Consider the following 24,324-nt stretch of genomic DNA (forward strand, 5'->3'; position numbering starts at 1 on the left):
ATGCGCTGATAATTTACAAGAACACAAGTGGTACCTGGAGGCATTTTTAGGGTCAGTTCCCAGGTGAATCACATATCCCCCTCCACTGTAGATGGCAAGTTTACCCCAGCTGGGGTGTCCTCTCAGTTTGGACTGGCTCTGATACTGCCATGCTGAGCTCAAGTCAGAGGAGTTATCAAGGGCTGAGGTGTTCCAGTGCTCCCCATAAACTGATGTATCTTCTGTTTGTAGGGAGTACAGAGCGTGGCATTCCTCAACTACGTGCTGGAGTCTGGGAGAAATAGGGCAGGTGTCTCCTTTCACTCTTACTTGGCGAATTCGAGCACTACCCACCAGCTTGGAATTGCCATCTGTAATGAATCCTAAACAGGGGATGGAAAAGAGCAGCACTGGCAATGTGACAAAATTAATAATATTTCTTCGTTTCATTTATGATTCACTGATGCATTAATATTTTGCCATATATTCTTTTCTCGGAAACACTGTAAGGAAAATAGTCATGAAAATGAAACCCTCATATTGATTTGAACTGAGTTCTTAAATAACATTCACAATAACAGTGTTCTGTATCACCTCCATCTGTATTTTATACACAGGGAAAGTGAGGCCTGGGGGAGAAAAGTGACTCACCTCGAGTCCCATAGAAGAGTAGCTTTATGCAGTGTCCATGTGGCCTGTCATATCCAAAGAACAACTCTGCTAATATATTTAATATTTACCCTTAACTGTGAGCTGGAATATGGGTCATATTTCACTGGATATGGTTGGATAGAAACATGCTGGTATTGCCTAATTTGTCTTCACGTTGACCCAGGTCATGATTCGAACAACTCTCCTGAAGAAAAGCTGTATGGTGCCACCTGTCTACCATTCTTTTTTTTTTTTTAATTATGGAAAGAAAGTTATGTAAGCTTTCTTATATATCTGAAAATCTGGTGTAAGTAATATAAAATGTGAAAAATTTAGCATTGCAGTGCAGACCTTTTGTGTTATATTAAATGTAAGGAAAATATCAGGGGATATTTAACTTAGGGTCAAGCTGTAGGGTTTTGTCATCCACTGGTATTCATATTATAAGATTCCTTGCTAGCCTCATACACTCACAGTCCCTTTGCAAGTTAGAGATAAGTATTAAAAATAAAGTTTCAGAATCTGGCAAACTGAAGGGAAACAATGTGACTCTGCACCTTTATATGATCCATAAAGATTTTTGAGTAAAGTAGTGTTCGCCCACTTGAAAAAATCCAGGTAACTGTAGACATCATGGAATCCATCTGTAAAGCTGTCCTCAATGTGTTTGTTTAAATAGTAGGAATTGGGATCTCTCTGCCCATAGGCAACCAGTAACAGCATCCATAAAAACCCCAAATAGGCTAGAAAAAAACCAGAAAGAGACAACACATGAGCTCTGTCTTAACAATGCTGTTCAAAACAGATTGCATGAATGATTACTGCTGCCAGCAGCCATTAGGCCAAGGAGGTGCTTTGTAGATTCCGAGTGACCAGTGCTATAGAATGCACCCAAACTACTTCAATGTGCTGCAGTTTAAGTGTTTCACATTTGGAATATGAGTAGCAGTCAAGAAAATAAGTGGGAAGGCTAAACAGAAGTAGTCATGGCAGCTCTAGATGAAATTAGTGGTCTAACTTTGTTCCAAGTGAAGTTGAGGTAATTTTTTTTTTGCCATTGATTTTAGAGGAAATAAATCAGGGGCATAAATCATTATCTGTAGATGCTATCTGCTTTTAGAAAGATGGCCTCCATCTGCTGTTTGGTTTCAGCTTCATTTAAATGTTCACCTCCTCCTCTTATCCTCTCTGCTTTTCTTTAATCTCTCATGTTTGTGATGTGTCTTTTTACCATAAAATGAAGCCTTAGCCACAGTTTTAGCTCCAGCTAACATTCCCACCTCCCTGCAGCTCCAGCTGCCAGGGAACAGCCTGTCTCTACATCATAACGGCTGGCAGAAAGCTGAATATATGCCAAAACTTTGTCACCCAAGAGAACAATATTTTCACTGATGTAAAATTACTGATGAGTATTACTGAATAAAAAAGATAGTCTACATAGGGGTAATACCCAGGATTTCTCTGATGAGGGCAAATGCTTTCTGCTCCTTCATGTAGCTGATTTTCATTTTCTCCACATCAGCAGCAGGAGGTGGCCGGTAAATGTTGCTCCTACTGTCCCTTCGGACCCCGAAGAGTGGGTGTGAATCACCTGTGAGGGAGAGCAGTGAACCCTGGAATTAGTTAATTGATCATCCATGTCCTGCTTTTTGTTTGTTTGGACTCTCTAAGGAAACATTTCTATCTAATGCTTTCCCTCAGGAATGCAGAGGATGTGATTTAAACAATTACTGTAGCAATTGTAAGGCAAACAGTGGGGAGGGAAGGAGCTCACAAAAACAGTGTGTTGAGTTTAGGACCAGGTGTGGTCCAGGTGTCTCTCTCTAGGCTGAGCATCTCAGAAGGTGGTGTATTCATAGCCTGGAGCTGAGCAGGGAGGAAGCTGTAGATCAGATAACTTTGCTGTGCCCTAGGATTCCTGTCTTCTAGTGAAGACTTTATTTAGATATGATTATGATTGCAGAAGCCACTGTTGAGTTTAGGGGAATAATACAGATAATTGTGGTTGTGGAAAAGTATGTAACCTGAGAGCATCCATATAGGGCTTAAAGGATGTGGGAAATTTCTTTGTGAGAGGTTTTAGTTATACTTGTCAGATAAAGACCTACCAATCTACACGAAGGGTGAATTTTTACTGTTCACTTACTTATTTTCACTAAGTTGTGGAATTGTTAGAGGTTTTGTTGCAAGCCAGTTGAGCTTAGTCAAGAATCATTCATAAAGCCCTCCAAAAGCTTGGAGAATTTTGCACTTTAATAATTTTTAACTTTGCAGGCAGCTACCTGGTGCAGATAAAGGTCCCTCAATAGCAGTGTTTTCTTCATCCTCATGTTCCACCTTCTTCAGAACCAGAGCAAAAAAAGCAGCAAATCCCAGCACCTGGAAGGAATCAGCTATAGACACACCATATTCCCATTTCATATAAAGAAGCTCAGGCTTTGACCTGGATCCCTTTGGATCCAGGCACTGAAGGATAACAACTGTACTTGGGTTTGTTGAACCCATGCAGCTGAAGCCCATAAACAAGAGAACAGTGCACAGTGCTGGGGTTTGTCCAGCAAAACTGATTCTGTGACACATCCTCTCTAGTCAGAAACCTCACTAAACCCTGACAAAGCAAGGGAGATGAAACTGATGGAGTTAATGTCAGCAAAAACCATCAGAACTCTAAACCACTTGCCTGCTCTTGTTTGAAGGGCAAAGACGTCTCATTTATATCTTAAATCCTGCAGCTCTTTAGAACATTTTACATTGTCTTCCTGCAATGGCAGCAGGTGAGTTCATATTGACTAGTGGCTGTATTTCTGAGGCTCTCACCTTTAAGGGCTGTGTGATGAAAAGACTTTCCAAGAAGGAGATGACCATGGAGATGAGCCACTTGATGGAGTTCTCCTTGCCGTAATGGAGTCCGTAGAGCATGGTGAAGAACCCGGACACACTGCTGGTGGCTGCCACAAGGAACCAAGCAATGAACACAAACCACCAGGGCAGCCCTCTGGGAGAAGAACTTTTCTTGTCATCACTGGACAAATTTGGAGTATGGGACCACCTTGAGAGCGGACAAGAAGAGAAAATTCAATCTGTGATGGAACAGGACCAAAATTGTAGTCATCAGGTTCACTGGGAACAGGCAACATCTTATGATATAAAATCAAAATATTCTTTTAATTAATGAAGTTATATAGGATATACGGATACCAAAAAGTACAGTGAGAAAAAATAATGAAGAAGTGAGCAGAGATCAGCTAAAATCAAAATAAATGTGATGAGCTTCTTTACTCCCCAGTTCATGTATAATTGAATCTCCAGTAGAATTATTGACAAAGCTATGAGTGCATTAAAGCTGCTGAATGCATCTCTTGTGATCACCATAATGGCCAAGTGACGTAATTAGTGCAATTGTTTTCAATACTTCCAATTTAATTATCATATTTCACAGAACTATTTTTGTCTGCTTATTAATTTTTTTAATCCATACATTTAAGAGACTTCTGTGACTTTGAAGCTGGGTGATTATCCCAGCCCTTTACTATCACATGGCATTTATTGTAACTTTCCACTTTGGAGGCAAAAATGACAAACAGCAATGATCTGTCATTATTGCTTTTGTGTGCAGTTCACAGTGCATGGAAATTTCTTTGTAGCTCCTGCAGTGGTATAATAGTAAGACTTATTTTTACAGATGTAATAATAGTTATCTAGCACATGTTAAGCAGTAATTATTTGAGCTCTGTCATCCTATCCAATTTTGAATTCATGACCTGAATTTACTTATACTTAGAATGAGAACTGGGTTACCCCTCACTGATGGATGCCGATGAGCAGATTTTGTTCTCCAGGAGGTTCTTCATATGCTGAACCTGACAAACAGCTTGTGTGTAACTCTGAGGCATCTGAAATTTATGGGGCCCCAGTAATTCCAGCTCCATCTCTACGTGCTGGAGTTGCAGGTACAAGCAGCGATGGTAATCATTGTATTTCAGCTGGTCACAAATTCTCTTCTCTGGAGTTGGACTTCTTGTTTTTTCTGCAGACAAAGAATAAATTTATTAATTTTATTTATTTATTGAGAAAATAAATAGATTAAAACACTGTTCAAAGGGTGGTTTCTCTGGAGCTAAAGATCATGAATGTGATGAAGTAAAGACTAACATATGAAAGGACATGTAAAAGCAGCTTTAATACTAGAGTTTTATGCTCTTCTGCTGGAATGGCCTGAAACTTTTTCCAGAAGGCAACTGAGTTGAACAGCAGTCCTAAAATCTTAATCTTAATCCAGGTCTGATCGGATCAGCTGTTAATTTGTTCATGGTTTACCTGTGCAATTAGTAGCTTGGAAGACTCCCTGGAAAAGCCAAATGTGAGTCTTAATGAAATCAGTGAGATTGTTTACTCATATATTCCTGTTTAATTGAGAGTCAGACTGAAAGGAACAACAGCACAAGGCCAAGAAGAAAAAAGAAAAAAAGACAGGTTAAAGAGTTTGTGAAACAAGTGATATTTGTGAGTCTTTTCATTTGTAGATGCTGATCCAGTTCCCAGGCCAGACTGGTAGCAAACATTTGATTCTACAGCGTAAGAAACAGAGATTTCACAGTTGTCTTTACTTAGTTGGGTGCTCAGTGGTGCTGTGAAAGAACAAGAGGCAATGGGCACATCTTAAAACATGGGAAATTTCTGAACATAAGAAAAAACATAGATATTGGACACTGGAGTGGGTTGCTCTAGTTGAGAATTTGTGGAGTCTTCATCCTTGGGGACATTCAGCATCTGACTGATTTGATCTTGGGCAATCCTGCTCCCACTGACCCTGCTCTGAGCAGCGTGGTGGGATCCAGAGATCTCTTCAAACCTCAGCTATTCTGTGATTCTGTAGTTGCCTTTGAGTCAGAATGTAAGAAGAGCTTGGCTCATCACATCCAGTGCTATCATCATTTTCATTGCAAGGGTTTCAGCAGGTATTTCACAGTGTGTTATTTACCTTGGATATCCATAGCACCCAATGTGACAATTATAGGGCCGTCCTTCTTGCTCTCATCATAAAGCTCTTGCCCAGCTCTGTTCTGCTGACAGATGACATCCTCAACCAATGACAGGAGTGTGTTGATATTAGCTGATTTTTCAAGGTCTGGTGCTGAGGTGAGAGATGGAGTCTTCAGGGCTTTAAAGAGTGAGTTGGCAATTCTTCTTATGTCCTAGGAAAGACAGCAGCAACACAGCAGTGACTCTGGCTGCAGTGGCTTAAGCTGATGTGATCTGACAGTACCACTGGCTGGGAACAGCACCAACTGCTAAAATCTCCAGAATGGATAAGAATAGCACATCCTACAGAGCTGGATGTGACAGGCAGATTTCAGTGAGTTCAACAAGGCAGCTTTTGTGGTTCAAAAGGGCAGCATGCCTGCCTGAGAACCTAAGCTGAGAAAGATGTGGTCCATGATACCTTTTATCTTCACCGTCTTGCTCAGTGTTTGCCCTGACTCCTGAACACAGTGCTTTGGTCACACACAATAACTGTGCAAGGGCTGGGATGTACAAGGGCAGACCTTAATGAAGGATTACATTTAGGTGGGCAAATGAATGCTTTGCACCAGTTGCTAATTGGCTGTTCTCTTCAGACAGGCTGAAGGGCATCGGAACAGGGAAATTTGTGAAGTTGGGGAAGCCGGTAGTGTGTGGCAGCAGAGGGCACTGCAGGACTCACTGGGACTTGCCTTTGTCACAGCCTCAGGAGTGAGAGAGGCGGCCTGGGTGGCCCCTGGAGTGGAAGGCAGGCTTGGGGACACTCGGCCATTCTTTCCCGGCTTCTTCTCTCTGCCCTGCTGGGCTGGCCGGGGTCGTATGTTCCTGAAGATCTGCACAATCAGCAGGTTGATGGGGAACATGAGGAGGGAGCTCTCAAAGCCAATCATCACTTCCTGCCATGTGAATTCAATCTTACCTGTCAAGGTCAAACAGAGAAGAGAAGAAAAAATAACCCCAGGCAAAATAAAATAAACCACCAAGCCTCTCTCTTGTGAAAAAATCCATTTAATCAACTCTTGCTTCCAGATTCTGCTGTCTCTCTATTTGCCTGCCCAAGCAATGGTGAGGATTGTTACCCAAATCCATTTTCTGCTCAGCAGGTTCCTTTGGCACACCCCAGAACATGATGCTGGTCAGCATGGTGCAGAGGAGCAGTGAGAAGCAGCAGGACACGCGCTGGGCTCGCGTGAAGGAGCTACGTGGGGAGCGGCTGAACACCGAGTACCAGATGTGCCCATCCTGGAAACCCTTGGAGGTCTTCATGAAAAACAGATTGCTGGGAAGGAGAAGAGGGAAATCAAATGGATATGTAGAAAGGAGAGGGAAGAACACAGCCTTAGTTCGGGGTCCCAACCTGTTTATGCTTCTAGGCTCTACCAGCAGAAGTAATAATTAGGAGAAATGGTCAAGTATCATGGCTTGATTTGCATGGAATGGTCATAGCTACTTATGTCCTTTTCTTTTGGACACAGCATAGGGGGAAAGCAAAAAGTTCCTATTTAAATTGTTAAGAAAATTACACTTAAGAGAAGATGTTTGGTTTTCTGTAGGTTTGTTAGGCTATCCTTCTTTAGCACCAACATTTTCAGTATGGTACTACTGTTAGGGTAATGATTTATGTAACTGTGCTCCCTCTCTCCCTTATTCAGAGCCCATTAAGGACAGTGGAAAGACCTTCCTTGTTTTCATTTTTTTTCTAGGGCTTTGGTCTGTTTTTTTTCATGCTTGGTTTTCCAGACTGACTGCTATCAAGAGAAAAAAAATCCATGAAATAGGAGGTACCTGAACCGCTTCATGTCCTGTTCTGTTGCTACTGGGAACACTTTGTCTAGGACACATTCTCCAATATCAATGGCTAGCCAAGAGTTGCAGAGGAAATACCATTTCTGATCCCATGCCAGGTCATGGACTAATACTCGATTCACATACCTGTTGGAAAAACACACAGGGCACGGTCATATACCACTGAGTGTGTGAAATCCAGAGCTCAATGAAACTGTGGAGGACAAACTCTGGCTTTCAGCTACTTGGGGTGACTAAACTGTAAGGCCCAAGACATATCCTATCCTGTACTGGACATGGGATATGGGAAACACTCCTGGTCCTGCACTTTAGGCTATGATTTGGTCTATTTAGCTGCAAAAAGTAGAATATGACTCTTCTTTCTAGAACTGCAGAAAGGAAAATTTTCAAATGTTAGAAAGGGAAAGCTGTTGTCATTATAAAAAGTTATGAGTGGATTTTTATTTCCCAGCATCTCCAGATCTCCACTTACCAGGACGGACTGTCCCCTGAATTATCATGCCACAATCTTATACTCTGCAGTTCCCCAAGAGGAAAGAAGGTACAGAGGAGGAAAACATCCACTCCTCCACGTTCAAAGACTGGTGTATCAGGATCACTTAGATGGTGGGGCTCACTCTCTCCATCCAGTCCATAGAGGGTAAGAGTCACCTAGAAAATAAAAAGGCAGAATGAAGATTTGCACATCTCCATCCTAAGTGTGATTATTTCTCCTTTCATCAAACCTAAGGACTTTCTGGCTCAGGGCTAAGGGCTTTCAGTGCATTTGAGCTGTCCTGTTTAATAGCCTCAGGTGCTCTATTATTCATCCAGTTCCCTAAGCAAAGAAACTCTTCCCACACAGTGCCATTGATACCTTGGAGGTTGTGGCTGCACCACGGCGGTGTCCTGTGAAAACTGTCACAAGGTAACGGTACTGAGCAAAGGGGTCATTGTCTTCCAGGACTGTGATTTTCACCTGCAGAGCCACACAACATGGGCAGTCTGTTAGCTGTCCTGTAAGTACAGATTCCTGAAAGCTGTGAGTAGGAATTTGTGATCTTATGAACAATATTTACTTACAAGTAAACAGAGAGTTACGGGGAAAGGAGTAGGATTGGTTAAAGACTTCCTATTAAAACAGGCTAGGCATGGTGGGAATTGGCCTGAATACATTGACTTTATTAGCTGGAGACTTACTTTAGCATCATCCTGGATGTCTTTCCTTCGAGCCCAAATAACTACAAGCACATATATCAGAAAGATGCATCCTACAGTTGTCACTACCACAGGATTGTCCACGAATGTACCAAACAGCTGTGCTGTTTTGCTGACATCTATGGCATTGGGTATGACAAAGAAGGAGCTCCCAAAGAAAGTCAGATGGTTGCAGAGGCACTGCGTGCTGCTAGGATTTGTTTTTGGTCCTACCTGAAACTCAGAAAAGATTTCTGATAAAACATCTGCCTTCAAAGTATTAAATGACTTAGCAAGCAAATGAAAAGACAGTGCTGAGATTGGTAAATTAGTGTAGAGAGCTGCTGCACACCAAATTGTTCAAGTTCCAATGAAGACTATTAATTCTAACACCTAACCAGTAATGGGCATTACAATATATTATGGCCTTGTCAGAATGGTTCAATTTCTTCTTATTTAGAAATTCATCCCAAGAAATGGGAATGTTGTTTAAAGGTTAGTTCAATATGACTAAATTCTTGAGTTTATTAAAACATCTCAGAATGATCTTATTTCATGGTGTCAGTTATTACAGATGGTGGTTATGAGGGCTGGCTTTGAAGTGTGCAACAGACCCATTGTTTTGTTTTGCTCTACTTACATGACATCCATAGCTGTTCCAGCCTCCCTGGTGCTCGTCCCAAAATACACAGAGGGATGCAAAGCAAGTGGCATTTATGGTTAGCCCATGGTAGACTGTTGAATCCATTCCCATATCTTGTAAAACCATGAAATAGTAGGTTCCCTCTCCAAAAATGAGTTCTTCTGGGCTGAGAACCCAGCTGTTCATCTCACCTTGAACATAAATATTTTAGTTTCAATGTATATATAGAAAGGCTAATTCAGAAGTATGCATTTAATAAATGAAGCAAAGAAACAGGCGTGAAATCATTCTTAGCAACTCATTGATCAAATCAATCTTTCCTCCTGTTAATGAACACTTTATTCAGAGATTGGAACTCTGAAGCATGAGGTTTCTTTCCAGCTGAAAGAATGAACTCATGCTCAAGGCTCATTCTGTAAGTTCATGAGTCACTAACCACTTCTCTTACCTCCAGAAGTTTTCTTATAGAACAGATGATTTTTCATATCATAGTTGGTTTCATTTGGGTGATAACCATACCCCAAGTAAAGTATTAGTGGAATGTCGTGTTCAGATTCCAGGTGGATCACTATAGATGTGTTTTCTGAGGTAACATTTACTTGAAAAGTGCTATAATTGCCCAGATTCAACAGAATCTTATCTTCCTGAGCTGCTGTAAGCCTTGGTAACATGATCTGTTTTTAAACAAAAAGACATAGGTTTAAATACAGAAAAGCATTTTTCTTCTTAGCATGCAGCCACATGCTAGTTTATCTTTTTTCACAACATCAGGAAAGCATAGCCAGCAAAAATACCACTTTGAAAGTAAGTTTCTTTTTAATGTCAACTAACCTCTGAAAAATTAATGTGAAATCTGTAGACTCATCACAAAGCCTAGGGTTAGAGTTAGTGCATTTCTGAACTGAGAACTGTGATTGTGACTGAGACATTGGCTGCATAAAGTGCATGTATGAATGATTTAGATGTCAGTTTACAGATGGGCTAGGAAGCCAAAGAGTAGTTCAATAAATACAGTAGTTGGTTGATGAAATCAGACTTCACATTCTGCTTGGGGATGACTGTAAGCTGAAATCTATTTCCACAACCATTAGCATTCTTATATTCATTTAAAGGAAGAAGAAAATGCCTCATTTTCAAGAAAAGAGAAATACTTGGGTTTTTTTTCACCACAACTACAGACAGCATCAGCCCATTATCTAATGTAATGAACACTACCAGAATTTGTGTTCACCTCACAAATAACACAAATGACAGTTTGTTAATGGAGAGAGGAAAAAAATAGGAAAAGAGGGGGAGAGTTAGGAAATAGTGAATTTACCTCGATGTTCTCTTTGAGGTTGCTGACTGGTATAATCAAACCATCCAGACCAGTTAGACTTAGACCTCCCACTGTTCCACTGATGTCAAAACTGCTGTCACTGGAGAAGAAGGGATTCATGGTAAAGCTCACCATCTGTTAGGAGACATGAACAATCAGAAAACTGAGCTATTGTCAATATTTTATTTTATTCACACCCTGAATTGCTGAATGGTGGAAGAATGAGCTCAGACCCAAATAGAAGTAAACTTACAAGTCTGCATCCAGATTTAAATAAGGCTCTACCTTATCTCCAAGTTGGATCTATAAACCTTGAAAGTGATTTTCATTCTGGAATGTGTACAACAATCTTTATTGTTTCCGTGCAGTGTGACATCTTTTTGGCAGAGTAGGAAAAGGTGCAATGAAAAAAAAAATGTTTGCAGGGATTTTAGGGGTCTCCTGAGAGGGTCAAACCAACCAGAGAGATCTTCAGAAAATTTATTATGAAAATATGACAATTATATGCAATCTATTGTTCTGAGAGAAAAAACACCACATCCTCATTCAGATGGGGGCCGTGCTACCATCAGCACATTTGTCTCCTGCAGGATCTGAGTGCCCCACACTCAGATGTTTCCTGCTGGGATGAAAGAAGGCTGCTCTAGGTTAGTTTGAATGTGATATGGACTCTGAGCTGTTGCATCATCCTCAGAGCATAAGATGCAAACAAACAGCAAACAGATGTGTAGGTATTGATTCATTCCACTGCCTACTCCTGCCATGAACGGGTGAATTAAAGTGTTTGTAAGGGGCTGATGGGATGGGGAATTTAAGAATTCAGTTGTCCTTAACTTGCTCAACCAACCTCATGCAATTAAGATAAATGAAGGCTTCTTTGACCAATAATTTCAAATCATTTTCTTGGCATGACAGGAGGAATGACACATGCTCGTGTGTTCATTGGGAAAGGATAAACAATTCTAAAACCATTAGATCAGGAATGTAAGCTGGAAATCAAATAGAGTTAGATAAAAGCTGTTTACTTGCCCTTATATCCACTGTTTCACCATCAACTTCTGAAATATTGAGAGAGGAAGCAGGTGGGAGAGTAAAGCTGGCAGAGCTGGAATTGGAGATGTTAATGGATGTGCTATCCATGTTTTCTGTTTGTAATCTGTCCAGTTAGGGTTGGGCATAAGCAAAGCAGAATAAAAGAGAAAAAAAAAAAAAAAAAAGGAAAAATAACCACCAGAAAAAAAACCAAACATCAATAGCATGGACTTCATATCACAGAAATCTTTCTCTCTTCAAGAATATAATTTAGTTGCAAAACTATTTCTAAGTCTGCCAGTAAATGCTTTGTACATGAATCTGTCCCTGATGCAGTACTCCATGTAATGCTACCATAGAATCATCAAAAAAGGGCTGGAATTGGCACATCTGGAGAGGAAGTTTTACCAAGGTGTACTGATTTGAAAGACTTGGTTTCTGTGTGAACATGCTCTTGATTTGAATGCACAGTTTGATGTGGATGAAAACCAGGCTCTAGGGGAACAATTTAGGGATGATTATAGGGAGTGGAAAATGCTCGTCAGGCTCCTCAGGATTTTATTTGCTTCTGCCAAGCTGCTTACAGTTCCATATAACATGTCATTATTGGCAACTTGGAAAAGAAAAGAAACCCTTAGCTGGTATGACATGAGTTTTCTACATCATTTCAAAAGTAAGTGACTACTGCCTCACTCAGGAAATTGTAGCACATTCTCTGCTGGTTAAAGAATACACAGCATGGGAATTTCTAAGGTGATGCTTCTGGAGTCCAAACTGTTCTTACTATCAGTCACTAACAACAGACTTGTTGCACTATTGAAAATTGTCATTATGCTACAGTATTTAGTTAGTCTCAAACACTGTGTTTAAGCACAATGGAATTAATATTTGTAGTTCTCAGAAGCTTCCGTGGGGGACACTGCAGCTTTTACCTGTGCATATACATTGTGGCAGAGGGAGAGGTGAGGACTGTTGGCTCATCACCTGGTACCTTCCCAAACAGAAGGGCACTCTGGAGATTTTCAACTGTACTCAGGAGCTGGTGTGACACTGAACTCTGGAAAAGAATTGGAGGAGGAAACTTACAACAAAGGATTATCAAGCTGCACATTCTTTGTAATTGCTTCCATTTAATTTTGGTGTCTTACTAAGCTGACAAACTTGGTGATAAGCTTCCTTATCTCAGAGAAATTTATTCTCTTGCAATTCAGTTTCTGTAATTCTCATTGTGGCAAATAAATGCCTTACAGATTTTTACTTCTATATTGTTATATTTATGACTTCTATACATTGAAATTACAAGCATGACATCTATCCATATATTCATGTACTTTTGTGTATTAATGCCCTAAGCTGCACATGTTAGTGTTTTGTTACTTGGAAAAGCAAGACCTAATTACATATCAATTGTGTATTATCAGTGGGTTATTGCTGGAAAACTTGTCCAGTTGATAATCTTTTCTCTCAGGTTAGACTTATTTCATCCCCATTCCCTTGGAGTGATGAAGTTAAAGTATGTTCAGCCCAGGAAACTCACAGAGTTAGCTGTGACAATTCACAGATAGATAGGAAAGGGCAGGACAAAATAGATATGTTGTGTCTTTCTGAACAGATACTCAGAATTTTCTGCGAAAGTGTCAGCAGCAACCAGAGCTGCTTCAAGCTGTGAAGTAGTTGTGGCAGTCATGAATATTTAATACCTGTGGCTTCCTTGAATTATGGGGCATGAGGAGGGGATAGAAGCAAATCTGAAAAAAAGTTGCAACGTGCTTGTCATCGATTAGGGGTCAGAGCTGATGCTGTGTTCTCTGTCCTGTTCAGCTTTCAATGTAACAAGTCTTAAGAGGCCTCTATCATCTTCATTAACAGATATTCAATCTAACATGTCTAACTGGGGAGAGGTTTCCTCTGATATTCAAGTCTGTCATGGTGTCACAATGAACCTTTCCCAGTGGCAATTTAAAAATACAAGAGACGGCAGAGATTTTAAAAACCTCCCAAAGCAAACAAATATTCACACACAGTACAGTACAAACTGGTCCAAATCTAAATTACCTGATTTGCCTCTGGCACTGAAGTGTTCCCAGCTCTGATTTCTACAGAAGCTTTAAGAACATTGCTCACTGCATTAAGCAGATAGTTGGCTGCTTCCTTTAACTCCTGACCATCTCTGCTGTGCTCTGTGTTTACAGTGAGCAAGGAGGCACTGACATGTTTCAGAGTGTTGCTGGCTTCCACCTGCAGGAGAAACACAGGGAGCAGTTTATATGTGCTGGCATTACAAATGACAGAAGTGACACTTGTGTCACTTACAGAATATTGCAACATCAGTAATCTTTTGGGACTATTAGGGGATAACACCATTTTTACTATAATTATTTGTGCTGGGGTAATACTTCAAATGCTAATAAAGATGATATAGATGGTAAACCAAAATGGAATACAGGCATGAAAAATACAGCCTGCTTCTACAGATGTAAACCATAAAAAGATGAATAAATCTGAAAGAAGCTTGTCTGTCAAACCCTGGGCAAAGACAGCTTTTAAATGTACAGTAAAGTAGTAAATTAGGTTATAAGTTTCTATCTTAGTGCCATAGTGAGAAGTGCCAAAGGAGAATGATTTTTGCAATTTTTATTTTGTGCCTAGAAGCAGCTTTGGGACTGGGAAAGCATTGGCCAGATTTTAGCCCAGGATAGTGAAGGAGCTAAGCAAATTCACTGCAGGCTTGGACACATCCATCCCCACAGCCTGTGAATGCTGAGCAGCCTTTCTGTAGGGTAAGAGCTGGATCTGAGCTGTGTTCTTGTCTTGCCAAAGTTAACCACATCCTGCTGAAATGCTCCCAAGCCACTGTCTGGCTTCAACTCCGTAATACATCAGAAATCAGGACAGCTGTTTTTATTGCCTGCATATTTGGGAAACTTCCCCCAGTGACAGTTTGTTCTGTCCTGCCATATGCTCACCCCGTAACCATAAATAGCATCATCTACTAGTAATGCCTTGTTGCCAGACAAGACTCAAGGGATACTACTGTGAGACCAACCTGCCCATTTGTGCCCAGCTCCTCTGGGTGCTGACATGTTCCTTGACCATTGCCTGTGTGCATTTTGTGCAGTGCCAGGATCAGGGATGAATGAATGTGGGCAATTCTAGAAAAACCCTCTAGGGGCAGTTCTTCTTCAGGGTTCTGAAAATGCTTTATAAGAGAAAACATGCACCCTGACATGTTTCTGACTAAAAGTTAGGGATTCTGTCTCAAAAATGTATGATAAATGTAATGGTCATATCGTGGATTGTAGAGATTGCTGAGACAATATCTGAGACTTGAATTTACTTACTCTAAACAGAGTCAAAATACTGCTGGTCAAAATACACATGCTGGTACAGCTGGAAAAATGGGTAAGAACAGATAATTATAAGGCACTGAAACTCTTCCAAGGTTAGTGGGATAATTAGAGTCACTACTATTAGTGTGAGAAGATTTAAGATGAATTGCTTCTTACCTGTGCTGAGACAGACAGCTCTTCACTCCTGTAAGTGATTTCTTTCAATACCTCTGACATCTTCAGAGCAGTCTGCATTGATGTTATTTTAACAACAGAGAGAGTTGTCAGCATCAGCCCTCGGAGCTTGGGATGAAAAGGGATAATTAGGCAAAGGAACAAGATGCTAATTAGGACTGTGAAAGTAGTGCTGTGTATTGACAGCCAGGCTTGCTGTAAGTTATGCAGTAGAGTAAGACTCCACAACAAGGATCATTTGAGCTTATATTAGCTCTACTGACAAGATGCCACTTGCCCTAGTAATTATATAATCATGAGTTTTATGTTACCTCCCAGCACAGAGAATTCATACACTTAACATCCATTAACAGCAAGGAGTTACTTGTGAGAATTTGTAGTAATGTATGTGAATTACTGTGTAAATGCCACTTCCAGAGAAAGCAGAGCCATGTGTGATTGATGTTATTCAAATAATGAATCTTAATTGAAGGATACATTCTCTAGATCTCTTCATCTGAGGCACTCAAAGCACTATACAAATATCAGCTTATGACTGAAACATCAACTGGTGGCTAAAATGGACTAAAGAAAATTACCTGCCATCCAGTGCTTTTGGGGGAAATTAGATAGGATATTTATCCCTCTGGAGATGCCATTTTATTGATATTTAAATTGCTTGGGAAAATCAGGTTTAGATTAACTAGTTTAAATTAATGAAATAACAATTGAGAATTAACTGCTTACTGATGAATGATAAAACAAATAATTTATGTAGACAAATAGTGAAAACTAGCTGAGACCTGTGCCAAACACTGAGACCGATGCTAGAAACTTGAAACCTTCATTGATTTCAAGTGGTGATATGAGAGCTTTTTATAACTTAAGAGCTGTCAAAGAATATGAAGAGTCCATTATATGACATTTTACTGCAAAAAAACAAGTGTTTTGCTGACCTCTTTTCGTGTGTTTGTCTGTAAAGACATGTTAAAACTTTCCTCTTGGATCTGCTGGTTAAGGACAGATGTCACTGACTTGTACAGCTGGAGGAGACTCATGCTGCTGTTCCCATCTTTTAGGATGGTGTTTGCCTTCTCAGATACCACAGCCTGCAGGGTCAGGTTCCCATCCATCATATCTGCAGGTCCAACCTGGTGAAGGAATCAGATATGCTCTCAACATTGCCAAGGCTAAGTTGAGAGTTATAAGTTTCTTTGAACAGCTTCCATGATCATCTTAGTGACAGACTAGATAGAGGGGGACATAAAACTTCATGCTCCCCATTTTAAATGTTTTAATTTTTATGGCCTGATAAGGATCTCCTTACTGTGGCACTGGGGAAGAAGCAGGAGGATTTTGGGGTCTACACAGAGTAATTCCAGAGTCAGTAAATAGGCTTACACTGCTCAGTCAATGTCCGAACAATTCTTTTAGGCTTTTGTTGTAGAAAAAAGGGCAGTGGAAGATCTTTTGACCTTGAGCACACAGAGAATAGTCTCTGTTAGGTAGAAAAATGGTGATTATGGCACATTCAGAAGTGGGTAGTACATCTAAAACAGGAAGAAACTCCAAAAGTTGATTATGGGTTACTTATCCACTTGAGAGTTCTTGAAACGAATTAATTCTACTGTGTACCTTCACTGAAGCATTTGTTTGAACTGTATCACCAAAGTTGTTGCTAACAATAATTTTCACGTGTAAAATGAAATTATTTTCCTCTTCTCCAAGTGGAAGATAAACTGGGAAGAGTTCAGGATCCGGGCTACAATCTAGGAGAGAATCTGAAACGGGAAAGAAGGGGTCAGGGAGCAGACAGCACAGAGACACCTGCTCTCTGAGAACAGAGGACTCAGAGCAGTGTCCCTGCAGAGCAGGGCGGGTTGTGCCTTTGCTCTTGTCAGGAGAAGCCAAACAGCTGGCCTGGGGACTGACCTGGTGTCACATAGAAGCAATACGTGAGCTGCCTGCCAGGACCGGCCGGGCCCGGCCCTAGCGAGCCGGGAGCGCTGCAGGAGACTCTGAAGGCGGTGAGCACCGAGCCTTGCTCGGGACTCAGGGCACAGCCGGGGGCTTCGGGCGGGGGCACGGTGCTCAGCAGGAACCATCGCTCCCCGTAGCCTCGCTGAGTCGTGCCTGGGAGTGGAGGGAGCAGGGAGTCAGGCAGGACCGTGCCCGGCAGCGCCTGGGTCGGGTCTGCATCGTGCCCACCGAGCAACCGGGCTGGGGCACACACACGGCAGGCTGGGCTAACGAGGAATGAAATCCTGCTATGAATCAATCTTAACAGGAAAAGAACTATTTCCAGTATGTTAATGTCTGCATTATAAAGCAAAGCGCTATTATTTGATCAAGCATTTAGCATAACTTTGTTTCAGCTGAGCCTTAACAAAGTTATTAACAGCTTGGAGTGAGATAACTGAATTTCTCCTGTGCGACACCCCAGAACAAACTTATCTCCTCATTATTTTAAAGAACTTGCATATAAAGTAACACTTTCAACTGGTGGACTAATTTACCTTCATATTTGTCAATGAGGCTATGCATGTGCAACATCAATATGATGTCATGTCATGTCAGCAGAGATTATCTCAAAGGAATCTGTAAACCCTGAAAACCCTGTTAGCCCCTACCTGTTACTTTAATCTGAAAAGCTTCTCCCTGTGTCTGCAAGAAGGAGCTGCTCATTCTCAACATGGATGAGTTGCTTTGAAGCAAATTCAAAGAGCTCTGCTGGAAACCAGTCAGGCCACAGGCTAGAGGGAGGGTTGTAGGCTGGAAAATCAGACAGAAAAGAACACATGGCAGTAGAGGCTTTTTGCTGCTCTTTCTGTTATGATTTATCAGGAGCAGGGTGGCAGTTTGGTGCCCTTCATTATAACCCCTCCCAATCCAGGCACCCCCTTGTCTCCATCTTCACTAGTATTTTCTGAGCATCTATTTGACAAAATATCCGAGGCCGTATGGCTTTGTGGATATTTATTTTTGTGTATGCAGTATTTCTGACAAATCTGGTGCTCTCACCTTGTTTTGGAATGTGTTATCTAAATACCAGTTGTAATATATGGCCTGGGAGTCCTCCTGTCCAGAGACACTCAAAACAACTTCATCACTAACATTCACTGGCTTGCAGTTTGCCTCACACCTGTAAGGAAGTAAGATGGGAGTTACACATAGTATGAGATGTCTAGGAGAAATTTCACACCTATCTTATGGCATTTATTCCTGCTGTTTCAATGAGGTTGACACATTGAAATCTCCAACACTGCAGTGGGGTCAAAAACCCTAAGTAGTTTTCAGAAGAATGTGTTTCAGTTTGTAAAAGGATTGTGTTCAGAAACATGGACTGAAAAATGCAGCAAGACTTATTTGGTCAGTAATTTTTATAAAGGTAAGGTGCAAATAGATTTAGAACAATAAGTTTACTTTACTCTCAGGGTGTTGAGGCCCTGGCACTGGTTGCCCAGAGAAGCTGTGGCTGCTGCAAGCCAGGCTGGATGGAGCTCTGAGTAACCTGATCTAGTGGAAGGTGTTCTGCCCATGACAGAGGGGTGGAACAATCCAAACCATTCTGTGAATCTAGGATTCTATGATTCTAAAAGTACAATACTACTTTATTATCCTTATTATTGGAAACTGTGGCCTTGCACTATGCTTGTGCAGTAATAATATTAACCTGTGAATACCAGGGTTTAAAACCAGACCTGATTTCCAGTTGCAGTTCTTGTTTTGCAGTCACATAGAGACATTGCTCATCCTGCCTCTCTTCACTGCCATGGTTTTGGACGGTAATCCTGACAGTCACTGCTGATTTTGGAGGAGGAAGGCAGGAAGGTGGGATTTGCACCTTACTTTGGTTGATTAGGATTATCTGTTGCTTCACACATTCATTCCAGGCAGGCCAGCAAGCTCCTGCAGAAACATTTCCTTTATAGTTAGAACAACATCTTATAAAGGACTTTCCTGCCACAAGTTTCAAAGAGCTTTATAGACAAGTTTCTTGCACACAATTTAAAGAGTTGGTAATCTGGATTCAGAGTACAGGCTTTCCCAAAGTCATGTATGAGGTCAGGGATAATTATGGGGATAGAACACAGATGGCCTGAATCCCAGTCCTGTTTTCAGCCAGAAATGTGTTTGCATCATGTTTAATGTTAATTATTGCTGTTTTATTGTGACACATGTACTTTGTAAATGCCAGAGTAACTCACTTGGGATTAGTCCTTGGCTATGAGAGAGAAGCTTAGGACAGGTAGATCTTGAAAAATTGAAAAACTGCAACCTTTGGGAGAAGACAAATTGGAGTACTAGGCCGAAATATATACATAATTAGTTTGGTCCCAAAACTCGGGTTGGGTAGAAGGACATTCTTCATGTACAGTGAGTGGCAAACTTTAAAGCCAGAAAATGAAGCATCCTTAAGTCAGATTTTCAACACTGGATCTGACACAACAGTGAGTTTGTTACTCATCAAGTACAAGTTGGTGAAGAGAGCTCAGGAAATGCACAAACCACAGGTCCAGAGAAAACTGGAATTATTGTTGTTGTCTGGCCAGGCAAGTGTAACAGTTGTGAAAGGATCCACATGGCGACTTGGTTTAATATATATTTTGTGATCCTAAATAAGAAGTAAATGTATCAGTTAGAACACAAACATGAATAAACACGTACATAAGTTGCTTCTTTATAATGAAAAAGGTCTGAAAGTTTAGACCCCAAATCACTGGATGCAGCTCTGTATGATCTTTCTCTTAGCAGAGGTAGTGTGGCAGTAGAAGCTATGGGAATGGAAGAAGATGGCACAGAAAAATTGTGTGGCAAAATTCTCCCAAATGCAGAATTGATTTAGGAGTGCAGCTCCCATTTTCAAAACCATGTGCTTAGGAAATTAATTCCTGTTAAACCTTCACATCTGGACCAAGACTTCTAACCCTTGAACAACCACTTGTCTTCTGGTGCATTCCTTTTTTATCTTAATTGGATACATTGCAGCTATAAACAAAAAGAAGGGTAGCTGAGCTTGTCTTTCTGTGTACCAAGCTGTGATAAACTTGGGTGTGGATTAGATTTATATTCCTCTGATGCAATATATTTTTACAGGCAATCTGTAAAGCATGATGGCTCCTTGTGAAGCAGTAAATCTCCCACAGCAGATGTCTGTCTGCTAGTGTTACAGTTAAAAACTAGACTTTTAACATGATAAAATATTCTATCTGGCATTTTTATTATTTAAATTTGGACAGCTGCTAGTAATTGGTGTATCATTAACTTCTTTTTTTGCCAAAATCTGGGAGATTTTTCATTGCAAAATAATTTAAACACTCCAATAGAAAAGCAGAAAACACTTGGGAACCATATAAAATATATTAAACTCTACTTGAAGGATCACTTTCCAGAGAGAGGTTTGCATTAGTCAAGTAGATTAATTAAAAATTCGTCTAAACGCATTTTAACTTCCAAAACTGAATTGTTGCAAAAAGTTCATTTTCTTTAATCTTTTTTATGCATTGTAGTAGATGGAATGCCTGTAAACACATTTGTCTCCAAGACTTGTGGTATAGATTTTGTGTTAAGGCATATGGGGAACAGAACATCTAGTCCATAATTTACTATGCTGCAAATACTTCTTTTCCCTGTCCTATACAGCACTTTCACTGGTAAGAAAAATCTCTAAGCAATTTTAAAGAAAGATCCTTAAATAATACTTACATTTTTCTTTTGGGTGTTTGTTTTGTAGCTGCCTTCTTCCTTATCAGAATCTGTTTAATTCAAAAAATCCAGAATATTTTAGTGCTACCTGTGAAGCTTTCAGACATCCTCAGTGAATATGATTTAAAAATGACTTAAATCAAAGGATTGACTTGTGACAGTGTGAAAGATGGGACTGTAAGAATCAGACTCCAAAGCTGTGACAAACAGCACAGTCAAATGGGTAAAATGGTAACAACAAGCTCATCACAGACTACAAAGGAGATAATCTTGATTCTTCAAACATAATGGTATAAATCAAAATATATTCACAGAAGGGGATGGAGTTTCACTGATGTACAAAGGAAAATTGATGGAAGGCACTGGAAAACTTTCAATACAATTAGTGCTGAGGTTATTTTATTGCTGGTATAATCTGCTCTTGTAAAGGATGAGCCATCTAGAAGCCATTAGTGACAGCAATTTATGAGACTGCTGTGATGCAAATATTTTCTGGTTTCAAAGCTATGTCCCAAGCCATAAACTTCACTCATTATTTCTAGGACAAACAGCAAATGTGCAATGTGTTACATATACAGAGTGATGCTAATTTATGACTACATCAAAGTCAGGGAATCTGCCTTCATCAGGAAGAAGCCTCCACAAAAGTTTTCAGCACTGTTGCTGGAAGAAAAGCAATTGCTACATGCAAACCATAAACACTCCATGAAATGCTCTGATTGCAAAAAGACACTTACATGGTGAAAACAGCACTGTCAGATTAATGTAATTACCTTTTATATGGGAGCTGTTTGCCAACACAGTGATGAATCCAAGATCCAGACTCATGTTTGAGAAGTCATTCATGGCCACCACTTTCACTACAAAAGTACCTGGAGAAGGCAAAAGGGCCAGTTAAGAGTAGCAGTGGGCCCAGTCCAACAGGTTTGTAAAGAAAATCCTCTTCTTTGCTGTTAGGAGTTTTCAGGGGGGTTTCTGATGGGTGTCCACTGCTGATAGGCTTTTCCTGGAATGTTTTTCCCCTTTATCTCAACTTCTGAATAACTCAGCTGCCCTTTTCCTAGCCCTTGTCATGCAATTCTTTGTCAGCTGACTATGAAATCACACAGGAAACTAGAGGTGTACAAACACTGGAGGCCAAATGAGTTCAAGCATCTAGAGACAGCAGTTATCTTGTTTGAAAATTTCTGCCTATGGGGAAGGGATGTTCAAATGGGTACAGGGAGAACAAATAAAACTTTAATATTGAATAATTTAAAAATATGAAATGAAATCATAATTAGCTTCTACTGTTCCCACTTTGGCGTGGGGTTGGAATAGCTCATTAGAGGTGGAAACTTTTTTTATCTTCTGCCACTGTTAATTAACTCTTAAGCACAATGTGCTAATTCTACATTTTAAAGGCTTTGACTATGTACTAATGGAAGAATAATATTACTAAAATGTTTATTCATAATTAACTCCAACAAAAGTTATGTGTTGGAAATGGATATGCAGAAAAACTCCCCTTTTCTTTGTCATCTCTACTAAGAACTCCTCAGATTATGAATTACTTCAGTGTAACATGCAGAGCAGTCTAAGCTTGAAACATAATGAACAAATGGGAGGAAAACACTTTGCTATTCAAGCAAATGTCCTCATTTGTACTTCAATCAGATGGTGGCATGGAATAATAAAGCCTATGTTTCTTTACTGTGTCTCTTCCATTGCAAGAATCGGGTGAAGCCTTGCTGTCACTCTGCAGAGCAGAGCCACTTGTCAGCTCCATTTTTTAGCTCCCTTACATAGGACTGTGCTGTTCATCCTGCTCTGCAGACTAAGTTTGAGCAGTCAGAAAAGTGGCCAAATTCAGCTGTGCATTACTGTCCCCTAGCCCAGGATGCTGTGACTCTTTATGTGATGTCCTGGAAGCACAGGAGGTCTTGGTGTTGCTGTACCTTCCCAGGGCACGGGAACGCCGTACGCCCGCAGCTCCCCACGAGGGCCGTCTGCTTTGTGGCACTGGCTTTGGTTGGATCCAATCACCTCAAACATCAGCTTCTCTGGGGCACCGTGGGACACAGAGACATTCACCTCCAAATCCTCCCCCAGCTGCAGAGTGTGGGAAGCTACTGCAGCCCGAATTCCAGATACTGGCTCAATTAAATGAACAGCAATAGTCCCAGAGATCTGCGATGCCATCGTGTTCCTGGATGCTCGGATTTCCAGCTGGTGCACCCCTGGGCCTATCAGCTCTTGAGAGGCCCTGCTGAGTGTCAGGTTATGGGGGACAAAACCTTCCTTTGCACTGGATTCACTCAGTGTCATGTTATCTGCTAACACACTGTAGGTTACTCCATTGCCTGCAAAAACACAGATGAAAATTTCTCTCAGCTTGTGCAACAGGCCAACAAGTTCCAGCTGCTTTGTGCAGCATTCCAGTGTTTATACAGGAGTCACAAGAACACTGCAGCAAAGCAGTCATTTTCAATAAAGTAATTTAAGGTGACTTAATGCAAATCTATCATGTGTTTTCTGCTGGAAGTGTTTTGAGAAGACAATTCAAACATACACTACTGATTTTTAATTTTTTTCAGCACATATGTGGCTTCCAGAAACTTGAAGTGAGAAAGAAATGTACACCAGCAAATGTGTCCAGCTCAGAGTGGAATCCTCTTACTCTAATCAGAGGAGCATTTCCATCAATTTCTAACTTCAAATACAGAAATATTCTGACTGGCACCACGTAGATTTTTGTGACTAAAGTTATGCTTGTGCTGTTAGCTTTGTCAATAGGAAAAAAGAATTTATACTTATGCTTTAGGTGGTGAAATATCTCTGAGAAAGGACCCCTCCAAGGGGACTGAGAGAATAAAAATGCAGGAATACAACAATTAGTGGGAAAAGAGTTATTATTTTGCTTGATGACAATCCTGCTTCTATCTAAGGATGGCAATAATATTTATCCTTCCCTTAAATCATGCAGAGAAATGATCCTCACCTCCAGTGAGCTGAACTTGGATCCACAGCAGCTCCCCGTACAGCGTCCGGCAGCGGGAGCTGTTCCCTGCCTCATACTGGCTGTAGCACCCGGTAATGCTGAGCTGATCCTCCTGGTCCTGAACTGTCACCTGCCTCTGGGCCATCACGTGCCACTCGCTGGTGGTGCACTCCACAAAAACAGTAAACTCCCCAGGAGAGGAGTACCTGTATGTGAGGTTGCTGACGAGTCTAGAATAGAAAGAGAACTTGTTGTGGAAGAGCATCCTGGGAAGTCCTCCACCTTACATGATAACACATCCCCAAATGTCATTCATTCAAATGTCATTCCTACTACTAAGACAACATCTGATTTTTAAATCCAGCAGAAAAATGTTTGATCTATTAAAACCAGGATTTCTATGCAATTAAAATAAAAACTACAGAATGTCCTTTTATATTTTGTTATCAAAAAAACACTCTTTAAACTTAAGGAAACAATATTTGCTTGTAGTTTAGCAATTACTGAC

General features: G+C 40.7%; 1 protein-coding gene across 1 annotated transcript in view; it reads right to left on the minus strand.

Moving 5' to 3' along the window:
- LOC132333017 (polycystin-1-like protein 2) overlaps positions 1-24,324 on the minus strand; it is a 36,873-nt gene that overhangs the window by 5,971 nt on the left and 6,578 nt on the right. The window contains exons 7-37 of the mRNA XM_059857744.1: positions 23,817-24,046; positions 22,774-23,178; positions 21,610-21,708; positions 20,837-20,886; positions 19,640-19,745; positions 18,832-19,039; positions 18,152-18,272; positions 17,761-17,902; positions 17,063-17,263; positions 16,766-16,911; positions 16,087-16,281; positions 15,134-15,259; positions 13,683-13,865; positions 12,560-12,684; positions 11,625-11,751; positions 10,596-10,730; positions 9,726-9,951; positions 9,275-9,468; positions 8,638-8,868; positions 8,315-8,416; positions 7,931-8,109; positions 7,438-7,584; positions 6,732-6,931; positions 6,345-6,571; positions 5,612-5,825; positions 4,429-4,657; positions 3,448-3,679; positions 2,913-3,009; positions 2,081-2,221; positions 1,188-1,373; positions 35-362 (exon numbers count right to left, since the gene is read on the minus strand). Of these exons, the coding sequence (XP_059713727.1) occupies positions 35-362; positions 1,188-1,373; positions 2,081-2,221; positions 2,913-3,009; positions 3,448-3,679; positions 4,429-4,657; positions 5,612-5,825; positions 6,345-6,571; positions 6,732-6,931; positions 7,438-7,584; positions 7,931-8,109; positions 8,315-8,416; positions 8,638-8,868; positions 9,275-9,468; positions 9,726-9,951; positions 10,596-10,730; positions 11,625-11,751; positions 12,560-12,684; positions 13,683-13,865; positions 15,134-15,259; positions 16,087-16,281; positions 16,766-16,911; positions 17,063-17,263; positions 17,761-17,902; positions 18,152-18,272; positions 18,832-19,039; positions 19,640-19,745; positions 20,837-20,886; positions 21,610-21,708; positions 22,774-23,178; positions 23,817-24,046 (5,532 nt within the window). The remainder of the gene's footprint in view (positions 1-34; positions 363-1,187; positions 1,374-2,080; positions 2,222-2,912; positions 3,010-3,447; positions 3,680-4,428; positions 4,658-5,611; positions 5,826-6,344; positions 6,572-6,731; positions 6,932-7,437; positions 7,585-7,930; positions 8,110-8,314; positions 8,417-8,637; positions 8,869-9,274; positions 9,469-9,725; positions 9,952-10,595; positions 10,731-11,624; positions 11,752-12,559; positions 12,685-13,682; positions 13,866-15,133; positions 15,260-16,086; positions 16,282-16,765; positions 16,912-17,062; positions 17,264-17,760; positions 17,903-18,151; positions 18,273-18,831; positions 19,040-19,639; positions 19,746-20,836; positions 20,887-21,609; positions 21,709-22,773; positions 23,179-23,816; positions 24,047-24,324) is intronic.

This window comes from Haemorhous mexicanus, chromosome 12 (assembly GCF_027477595.1).
Source record: "Haemorhous mexicanus isolate bHaeMex1 chromosome 12, bHaeMex1.pri, whole genome shotgun sequence".
NCBI lineage: Eukaryota > Metazoa > Chordata > Aves > Passeriformes > Fringillidae > Haemorhous > Haemorhous mexicanus.